The sequence below is a fragment of the Populus euphratica genome, unplaced genomic scaffold, assembly GCF_000495115.2.
Source record: "Populus euphratica unplaced genomic scaffold, PopEup_1.0 scaffold366.1, whole genome shotgun sequence".
Lineage (NCBI taxonomy): Eukaryota > Viridiplantae > Streptophyta > Magnoliopsida > Malpighiales > Salicaceae > Populus > Populus euphratica.
The window spans coordinates 180,708-192,266 of NW_011500066.1; the positions used below are offsets into that span (position 1 = coordinate 180,708).

General features: G+C 30.1%; 1 protein-coding gene across 1 annotated transcript; it reads right to left on the minus strand.

The window, feature by feature from the left end:
- Positions 1-4,176: 4,176 nt before the first annotated feature.
- Positions 4,177-11,268, minus strand: LOC105108249 (WD-40 repeat-containing protein MSI4-like). Its single transcript, XM_011002493.1, has 15 exons — positions 11,083-11,268; positions 10,330-10,393; positions 10,098-10,184; positions 9,920-9,982; positions 8,613-8,678; positions 8,404-8,478; positions 8,047-8,122; positions 7,401-7,626; positions 7,097-7,178; positions 6,667-6,740; positions 6,357-6,468; positions 6,176-6,250; positions 5,305-5,384; positions 4,966-5,065; positions 4,177-4,679 (listed from the first exon to the last, which is right to left on the minus strand). Exons 1-15 carry the CDS (start codon positions 11,181-11,183, stop codon positions 4,572-4,574), a joined length of 1,389 nt encoding a protein of 462 aa, XP_011000795.1. The 5' UTR covers positions 11,184-11,268; the 3' UTR covers positions 4,177-4,571.
- Positions 11,269-11,559: the final 291 nt, after the last annotated feature.

Below are 11,559 nucleotides of genomic sequence, written 5' to 3' on the forward strand. Positions count from 1 at the left end.
TATGTTTTAAATTAAATTATATAAAACATTTTCTATAATTAATTGACTTGATTAATTCAAAAATATCTAGCCAATCAATAGCCAATTAATAAAATAAATTCAAGAAAAAAAAATAAAAAATTAATATGATAAAAAATTATTTTATCCTGCTTGTAGCTCATGTTTAAAAATAAATTTTTTGAAAGTTATCCTTATATAATATATTTAACTTAAAATGTTCAAAGATAATTTAGTTAATTAATAAAAAAAACAAATATAATTAACAAGAAAAAAAATTTTCACCTGGCTGCTTACTTAGTCATGGTTTAAAATTAAACTATATATAAAAAATTAATATAATTTAATTAACTTAATCATTTTTAAAAAAATTTAAATGACTGTTAAAAAAATTGAAAATAAAATTAAAAAAATAAAAGAAAATAAAAAAATAAGAGGTTGAATTAAAAAGAAAAAAGGGAGGGGGGCTCCATAATGATTCCCAATTGTTTTAATATAAAAGTGTGCCGTTATTTAACTTTTTTATCACGAGTCAAATTATTTTTTATATAAAAAATAAATATATAAATTTTTCTAATTACTTTCTTACAAAATAAAAATCTTAATTGCACATAAAAAAGTTTATATATATATATATATATATATATATATTTAATTAAATAAATCAAGAATTATTTATATTAATAAATATAAAATAAATATGTTAATGTATTTATTCACCTCTTGTCACTGAGAATCAAGTATTTTTTCATTTAACATAAAATGATAAATATATATGTTTTATTAATATTTTTTTATCGGGTCAAAAAATAATTATGAGTTAAAATATTGATATTTGCATATAAATATCATAAGTATTAATAAAAACGTGAAAAATTTTAAATTAATTTTTAATATAATAAAAAAATAAAATAATATTACAATGCTACAATCAAACCTCTTTTTTTTAATCTTTGTATTATAATTTTTCAGAAGAAAAAATGTAAAAATTACAAATTACAAATGAACAAGGATATAAATAAAAAAAATGATATAAATATATCAAGTTTAGAGGGATAAATATTTCAAAAATAAAAAATAAAAAATAATATTTTTATTTAAAAAAATATAAAGAGAAAAAAAAACTAAAAAAATATAGAGGAATAAAGATAACAACAAAAAAGTACGATAATGAGGGTAAGTGTAAAAAGATAAATATGTCAAGTCTAAAAAGAAAAAATATATATAATTAATTTAAAAAAAATAAAAAAAAACAATGAAAATATTCTAATTAACCTGGAAGCCATTCAGCAAAGAAAGTAAAAAGAATTTAAGTTCATGAAAGTTATTATAAGCAGTGGAGGCAAAAAAAATAAAGCACCCATTAAATATTACACGCAATAAAAGATATTAAACGAGTGATTTTTTCAAGTATTTCTTACAATAAATTCCACTATTTCAAAATATTCATAAATTAATAACTTATAAGAAAATTTCTAATTAACAAAATACTAAAAGAACTCAGTAAACTGTAATCATTTTCATAATTCACAATGAATTCACACAGTGAATTTACTAAATTATCCTTGAAAAAGAAAAATATAAAATCTGGCTTTAGAGGTATTTTTGAACTTTTACACAGAATATATATAATATCATAGAATTGATGAGGGGTATACATGTTTTTTACTCTATTTATTGCATAGTATAAAATCCTAGATTCCATTGAAAGCAAAATTTCAATTTGTTTTAGGAGAAGGGTTTTTTTAGTTTTTTTTTTCCTGGATCACAATAAAATTATCAAAATAACATCCCTTTTTAAAACGAATGTTTTTATCTTTAAGGATATTGGCATGTTTTGAACTCTAGTTTTTTTGTAAATTTTGTGTAGCATTAAAAGTGTTTTAGTATTTATAAAAAACCAACAAAAAATTATTGGCACATGATAAAGAATACATTTGTGTATATAAGTTGTCTGTGCCATTTGAGCAGCATCGCTTCTTCCTGACCAGTACATGTTGTTATAAGGACCGCTATTAGACATTAGTTGGATTTCTTTTTCTCTGTCCTACACCCACCCAAAATTCACAAATACCATAACTTTTATATTATTTCAATTGTGGTCCTTATAGTTTTTATTATTCTATATTTGCTTTAAATTATTTTAATATTTTTTAATTTATATTTATTTTGTTTTCACCCTTCTTCTAATTGATTTTCTTTTCAATTTCATACGTGATTTTTTTAATTTGATTTTCATTTTTTTCATTATAATTTTTTTTGGTTTTATTTATTTTTATCATTGAACCTTTTTACCAAATTCACCCTTCATTATTTGATTTTAATACCACATTTGATTCTTATTTTTTCAATTTTAATTTTTAAACTTAGCCTATGAATCGATCTTGAGTATGTCTTAGGTCATAAATCGAGTAAATTGGTCAAGGTTATCCAGATCACCTTGACCTAGAAAAATATTTAATGGATTTTAAAAATTAAAAAAAAATTACATCTTTATTTTTTTAATCATGGTTTTTAAACCAGGCTTGAAAGTTGATCCCCAGGAAGGTTCAGATCACAAGTTGGGTGGGTTGGCTAGGGGTACCCAGGTAACTAATTTTTTATTTTAAAAATATGTAAAAATAATATTATTTTGGTAAAAAATTTACAAAAAAAAATTAATGGGTTTTAAAATGAGATTTTTTAAAAATAAAATAAAAAAATCTAACAAAGAAATTAAATCTTTATTTTTTTATCATAATTTTTAGACCTGGAAGGTTGACACAAAGTAGATCCTTAATCACTGTTCAAGTAAGTTAACAAGGGTTACTCAAATCAACTAATTTTTTTTTTATTATGTAAGAATGTTAAAATTATATTTTTTAAATAAATATTTAAGAAATAAAATCAACAAGTTTTGAAAAAAAATTAACAAAAAAATTTAGTCAACATTCCTTTGATCGTGTTTTTTAATTAATTTTATTTTATTTTATCCCTTGACATTTAATTTATTGAGGATTTTGCTTTATGGTTTTTCTAAATTTTTCTTCTATAAAATATGTCGGTCTTATAAATGGAATCACAAGTATAAAAAGTTAGCTTTAATTTCCTTTTATTTTTTAGTGTATTTTTTTTAAATTTTGTTTTCCAACATTGGATTGGTTATAAACTAATCTCTATTTTTTTTTCTGAAATTATCTTAGTATCATGTTTTTAATCACAAATTTGATGGATCAACTAAAATCTTTTTTTATTATCATCTTTTTTTATATTCTGAATAGTAATTTTTTTTATTAATTCAATTTATTTATTATCATTATATTTTTTTAAGTATTATTAAATTAGTTGAGATTATTAACCGAATCAACTCAATAACATAATTTTTTAATTTTTTTAAATCCCAAGTTTCACGTGGAGATATTTTTACATTTAGAAAAAAATATAGTCCAGCCTGTGGGATCATCTAACTACTATTACTATAAGAAATTATGATTTTATTTTTTTAAAATTATAATATTATTAAATGGTTATTAAAATGTCATGGTAATTATTTTATTTCAAAATATTTTTATTTTAAAATGTTAAAAAAGTAAAGCAATTAAATTAAAATTAATATCATAAAAAAGAGGAAGGGTAAAGGGTGTCCTAAGCCAATCTAGACTTTAGTTGCGTTGTCGACTTGCTCAATGAAAAGATTAGCCCAAATGCTGGATCTTAAAAATAAAAAACGTAACAGATAACCTGTCATTTTCTGAAATAATTTTTGAGCACCTCTGACGATTAAAAAATTGATGGTAGACTCTTTCGATCTAAGAACTTAAACTTTAACTTGTTTTTACCTTAAAATCATGAGAGCGAAAACAAAACATTCTAAGAATAAATTTTTATATCCTTATTACCAACCTAAAAATAAATTTTATTAATTAAATCAACATTTACCACTGGATTTAAAAAATATTTTTTTAAAAATTAAATATTTTTATTAAAATTAATATATTTTTAAATTATTTTAATATACTAATTTTAAAAATAATTTTTTAAAAATAAAAAATATAAGTAATATATTTTTTTAAATAAAAAATATTTTAAAAAACAATCATAACCCCCCACCAAAACAAACACACCAAGTAAAAAGACTCGCAGCACTTTGTAGATTTAGTTATGCTTTTTATAATTGAAGTTTCTAATTATTTCAAGTTCAGAAATATGATAAAAATGAAAATTAATTATCAAAATACAAAGTTTGGAAATTACAAGCATCTAATCTCATCATTGTGCAAGCCGACAACGCTACTGTAGTATAAACGAGCAGTTCCAAAATCTCCTTTAATCATTGAAACAAAAAAAAAACCTGGTCCTAGAGCGGGGCTTCTTTCTGGCCTTCGCATCCCATTAAACCAAACACAAAAGAGCCTGCACAAAGGTGCTAGTTAATGACTTGTACAATAGCCAATGTCCACCTTCAAAAACATCTGAAGTTCTCCAGGAGATCTCCCAGTAAATGAATACACTAACCAAGACGAGGGCGAAGGAGGGGCTATGTTAATACGAGTCTTTGATTAACACTGTTCAGGAAAAACAGAAAAGGGAAAAAACTAGGAGCCCTGACTTCTTTCACATGCGAGGATGTGAGATTTGAAATTCTCAAGCTCAACCAAGACATCCTCCTCGGCCCTGTGAATCAAATCAATCATTCGCCATATCTGCATCAAAATTAAAATGTCTCAGTTAATGCACACCACAGCATTCAATTGGGTCTCTCTCCACCCGTGCAAGGTGTACATTCTTCAATCTGATTTCATTGTTTTTATCTTGTAGAAAAAGCTGTTTTTGATAAAGAAGTTTTGCAGAAAGCAAGTAGCTAGCTGCTGCTAGACTCCATTTATACAGCATTGCTACTAATCTCACTAGAGAAACATGACATGGACTGACTTAAAACCACCGACACGAATTACAGTAAAGACATTATAATATCAAGAAAATCCTCACCTGTAGAGTGCCACCTCCTCCTGTACTTTCACCATCGTCAGACACACTGACAATTGTCCATGGATCGGATGCATTCCAGTGGAAGTCAACAACCTTATCCCTACACAAGTACATAGTCTAGCAATTACTCTGTGAAAACCTCATTAAAGGAAGCATTTCGGAGGCAAAATCATCAATCCCCAGGCTTCAAATAGATCCATAAGCATAAAAAAATAATTGTTCTAAGGATCATCCTCAAATTGAATAAGCATAAAAGTTCAACTTTGAGTAATTATTGCAATTTCCATGCATGGAAAAGCACAAAAAAATACAAATAGAAACGCAGGATAGGCTTCATACCGATGGCCAGCATGCCGGAAAAATAATCCAGGAGGAGCAGTTGGCACTTTCAGCCCAGTAAAGTCTTGTTTTTTACCAATCTTGAAAAAAAAAATGAACTTCGTTAGAAACATGCAAGTTCAAAAAGATAATCAAAATTAAAAAATTACAGGGCTAAACATCAAGGCCCCAAACCAGTTTCAGGAGGTGCAGTAGGGAGGAAACACACCAATCTAATAAAGCAGATAGTCATGGATGTGCTGGCATTTATACATTCTAGAATGCTAACATGACAATAGAAAAAATTAATTTGAGCATGTCATACTCCAGTCTACTTGCTCTGATGAAACATTTAAAAGGCCTCAATATTATCCTATAATGTGGTACAAATGTTAATGCATTTTGTGAACAGTGGAACTCTGTTTTTTTTTTAAAAAAAATACATAGCCCTAGAAATGAGTCCTATCCTCAATCTTGTCACTTCAAAGTAACAGGAACAGCTTCTAAATAATAACTTAGCACACAAAACAACGTATTCCCTAAAGACCTCCTCAAACTCAAGAATTTAGCAGAAAAGTGCCACTTTAAACAATTCTAACAGTACCATCATCTTCACTGTCATAACATCCCAATCCATTAATTGTGACCAATCCCATAAATGGAACAGCGTCATTTTTTAACCCATTGGCAGAAAATACACCTAGCCAAACAATTTCACAGATCATCCCTTGTACATTTGATTGAGTTTTCCCTCATGGTGTTGTTTTTTTCCACCTTATTTTATGGTTTCTGTAGAAACACACACTCACACACAGAAAGATCAAACCACCTTATTTTATGGTTTTTTGTAGAAACACACACACAGAGAAAGACCAAAGTATAGCCTTGAAACCTTTTCGTAATCCCATATATTTAGAATGCCATCCTCTGCAGAAGTGCCAAAGACAGACGATTTATCTGGAGACCACTGGAAACAATTGCTTTGTTAGAAATAACCAAAAATAAATAAAGTTTGAAATGAGATAGATAGAAACAATGAGAAATTGAGCCAAGAGACAGAATAATTTTCAGACCTGTACACAGAGGACCGCAGCATTATGACCCTCAAACTTGTGAACAGGTGCTCCTACCCCTCCAAGATTGAGGTTCCGACGATCAAACATGTGAACAGAATTATCAGCAGACCTAAAGTAAGGGCAACATGATCCAAGACACAGGCCAAAGTTCATCACAAGTGAAATACAGGTACAAAGAAATGAGAAGGAAAGGAAATAAATAAATAAATGTAATTTTAACCCAAACTATGGGCAGAAGCATCAATACAGATTTGATACTGTCAGTCTCATGAGAAAGAAAAAACATGAGGATAGATTATACAAGTACCCTGTCAGAATGAGATTCACATCATGAGGATTCCAATCAACACAATGAAGATCAGCATTGTGAGCTTTCTCAACCTGCCAAAAAACAACAAAACTCTCATAAATAAATCAACTAGGAATGCAAAATTGTTACATGAAGGATGATATATTCAGCTCTGTTTACCAAAAACAAAATTGCAGGGAATCGAAGTCACATTGGCTTCCTACCCATGCTACGTTACCATACACATAAACAATGATATCCCAGTGTGATAGAAACCACACTTGTTGTTCATGCATTGACAATGCACAGCAGGATGTTTTCTGACTGTTACTTTGCCAATCAAGTAAATTCAATCCACAATTTTTCATGCTCACCTACCCATAGCTAGGAAAGTCTAGTGTGCAAAGGGAAAAGAACAAAACCAAAGCGTGGAAAGAAGAAATGTAACCTTGACAACTGGAGTACAGCCAGCTCTTGCATCCCATAATACAAGGCAAGAATCATCACCCACACTGCAAAACTCCTGTGCACTACTCAAGGAAATAGCTAAATTAGAGCAAACCATAAAGAATAAAAGTTCAAAGAAGACCTCAGTGTTACACTGGTAGAAATTCTTTTTTCTTGAAAAATGGAAAAGAGAATAACCATAGATATCTGAAGAAAGTGCCTGCCAAATGGCAGATAATGATTACACAAGTGAAAAATGCATGATTGCTTGGCTAAACACATTTGATTAAGATTACAGGACCTACCTTGATGGGCAGAATTGAACATCTTCAACAGTATCTGTATGCCCTTGGTAGACATCCCGTGGTCCAATGGAAGGACTCTTTGTACGTTTGTCATTACCTCCACCTGCCTTAGAGGCGGATTTATTAGGGAAGCTACCAGATCCAGGAGATTTTGACAACCCTGGCTCTGCCGCCAAAGTTGAAATATGGTCCTGAATACTCCACAAGACCACCAACTTGTCCTTACCTGAAACAAAAATTTTCCCGAACAGAAAAGATTATGAGAACTCTAATTAATGCAGTTGCCAACAAACAACAAAAAACACAACAGGAAAAGTGAGTTGCATATCAACACTAGTGTAGAAAAGTTTAATTTCTTTATGAAATTGAATTCACACAACCATAGTTATGATATGTGAAAAATGAGTACATTGCTTAATTAATATTTTGTTAGAGAATCTAATGAACTGAAAGAAAAAAACTAAAACTAAATTCCAACGAAAAGTGAGTTGCATATCAACACTAGTGTAGAAAAGTTTAATTTCTTTATGAAATTGAATTCACACAACCATAGTTATGATATGTGAAAAATGAGTAAATTGCTTAATTAATATTTTGTTAGAGAATCTAATGAACTGAAAGAAAAAAACTAAAACTAAATTCCAACCTCCAGAGAGCACAAAGGGCTCAGTTGGACACATAGCAAGAGCGAATTCAGCATCGTCTTTATGGCCAGTCAATATCTGCAAGAAGATGTATCTCATTAAACAAGTGCCTTAATTTAAAAGAACAACAAAACTTTACTGAAAATCAACATGGTTGTCAAAGAATTGTGCCAATGATAAATACAATTACAAAAATTAATTTTCTAATCAACCATGTATATTCTGGAATACACATGCGGTAACAAATGTCATAGAAAATGGTTATAAAAGGATTGTGACAATTATTTAATATATTTAACTAGTATAGTGTTATAAAAGGATTAAAAAGAAAAAGAAAAAATCACTGGGCCAGGAATAACCAGATCCGGACAAGACTCTGTAGCTCCCAGGACAGCATGACGATTAGGTTGAGAATCAACATCCCAAATGAGAACCTGCTCAAAGATGCAGACAATTTAAATTGGAAAAACTGTGCAATTAAAACTATCAATTTTTTTTTTTATTTGAGCGGTAACTAAATGCTTAAAACTCTTGATTTTTTTTTTTTGAAAGGTAACTAAATGATTACATCAGGACTATCGGTGTGTGTAGCCACAATGTTGGTGTTCTGTGGGAGTTCCCTGATTCTGTTCACCTGGAAAAGCAAAAAACAGAAATACAAAATTTGAGGATTACTGAAGTATCCTCCACTATACTTCCATTGAAAGATGGGAACAACTTAGAAGATTATGTTAGCTGATTAACATCTCATATAAGCAATATTTTCCAAACAAAAAATACAAAATATTATTTCCAAGCAATATTGAAGACCGAGGAGCAGAAAAGTAAAGTTGGAGGATTCTATCTCAAAAAGTAAAATAATTACCCCAATGAATTAAAAAAAAACCAGGAAGGTAACTCATTGGAACACCTTAAATGCTTTCCAAATAATTCTTTCAGATATCAAAAATGAGAAATCCTGAGAACCATATAAAGGGAGAAAAAGGAAAAGCATGGGGTGAAGAAATAATAGAAAGAGAAGAGAAAAGTAGTAGGGAGACAACAAATAAACACATCAGTGACATGTTTGTAGCCTAAGCTGCAAAGTCCCTTTCATATTTGGTTTTATCTACAGCATAAGAATCTTTCATTTTCCTCCTTAACAAAAGCAACAAGCTATTCTGTCATTAAACTGTAATTATCAGTATCAAAGTCATGAAATATTGTAATTCTTTTTCATCCTAAATAAATCCCAGGCACCTTGTGGAATGTACCTCCCTCTATCAACCCCTTCATGAAAGGATTCATCATGCTATGACAGTTTTACTTAACACAAGGCTCCATGAATTGAGCAATTCACAACAGAAGTTATAATAATAAAGATGAGATATTTTTCAAGTTTTCACTCAATAAAGCAAATGTGCTTGTGGAGCATCATATATCTCAACTGTGCTCAAACGTTTGAATATTTTCTTATCACAGTAATTCAATAATAGATATGCAGATGTTTAGGTAACCAAGCTATAAGAAGGTTACACTTTCAACTGTGATTTCTGCACTTCAAACTAGAGCTAATGAAACTAAATGGAGTTCTCAATTAAAAGGATCTAACCTTACAAATTAAATTGAATTTTCATATGAGGCTTTTAACTTCTTCCTCTTTGGGATCATTTCCTTCTCAGGAAAGTGAAGCGTATCATTTCCCAAAATCACATGAATCCAAGTTTCACACTGATGAATAACCCTTGGAAACATTAGGTGCAAATTACAAATCTTGCGACCAGTATACCTTTTCTAGCATTCACAATTTATAGAACTTAGTTCCTGTTTCAAATTGATAAGTCATGCTACAAGGAGATGGGTAAGTAAAAGAAAGTACTAAGACAGGATAGGTACCTCGCCAGGGTGTATGATAGTTTTGTACTTCTTTACAAAGGGAGAGCGCGCTTCCTCATTGAACTGAAAGATCAAGCAACCAACCAACAATGCATACAATCAGTAAAAAGAAAGGGATGAAGGGGTAAAAATTCAAAGTGAAAGGAACAAAGAAAATAACAAATCATAAAGACATCACCTGTGATATGTGTTCTGCAGCTGCAACCCTTGGTTTAACAACTTCGCAGTTAGCAATGACCAGAGTATTTGGAACACTGCCATCTGTCTGAATAAAAGATAGTGGAACAAATCAACAATCCATGAACAGAATACATCAACATGGACAAGCTCACATACAACATTACGATGCCTAATACGTAAAATGATGAATCTCAGGCATTTGGCAACTTCAATAACATTAACAATCTTGCCTGTTCAGAGAGGTACAAGCGCTGACGATTCTTGTAAGTAGCTTGCTCAAGCTGTGGACCCCATCTGTCAGTTAAAAACAAGTCAGGTAAAGGATTAATCACCTTGCATTTGAAAATTAAAACTATTTCTACAAAAAATGCTCATGCATTTGAGCATGTCAATCTACATGAACTATACAGAGGTCCCCTGCTCGTGAAAGAGTCCCTAGAAGCATTTCTCAATAAACAAAGAATTTCATTTCCCTCCCTGCCAGCAGGCAGAAGACCAGGATTAGCTATACAGAGGTCCCCTGCTCGTGAAAGAGTCCCTAGAAGCATTTCTCAATAAACAAAGAATTTCATTTCCCTCCCTGCCAGCAGGCAGAAGACCAGGATTAGCTACCCTATAGTGATATAACCCTCCAAAAAAAAAAACCTATAGGATAAGAGAACACGCTATCAGCCTCATTTTATCATCTCCATCGGCTCTCCCTAAAGTAGCTTCTCAGAAGAAAGAAAAATAAGATAGCAAGTCGAGTCCTAGAGAGGGCTAAGGAGCTTGACTCTCTTTTTCTTGCTCTACCATCCGGCAACCCTCATTAACATATCTAAACCCAAATAAAATCACCGAAAATGTCACCCTCAATTTTCTCGGCAATGTAATAGGAATCGAAAAAAATGATTTTGCTTTTACAGTTATTTTATTATATAACATGAATAAAGAAAAAATAAAATAAAGTCCAAACCCTAAAAAAAGAGAAAGGAGAGAGAGACCGGCAAGAAAGAGAGGGCCAGACGAGGTTGTGATTAGCGAGCCAATCGTAGAGGACAGGGACCAAAGTCTTCCATTGTGTGTATCTCTCGTTCACCCCCATTCCCGATTTCTCCTACTCTCCTCTCCTCTCCTCTCCTCTTCTTTGCTTTCCCGCCTTCCTCTGCCCTCTTTCTCTCTCTCTTTCTTTAGGAGCCACCCACGGCAACGTTTGTTTTGTTTTTTTAAAAAACTGCGTGGGGTGAGTTTTAAAAGTTCAATTTTCTAGTTCTTTTTATAATTTTAATTTGTTAATATTAAAAATAAGAAAAAATATTTTACTACATTTTTAAAATAATACTTTTGAAAAATATTAATATAATTATATTATACAATATATCAAAAAAAGATCAGTTTTTAAAACTATTGTTTATCACTTTTTATAATATATTGTGAATTGCTATAATGTATTTTTTTTTTTAATTTTTACTTTATTCTTT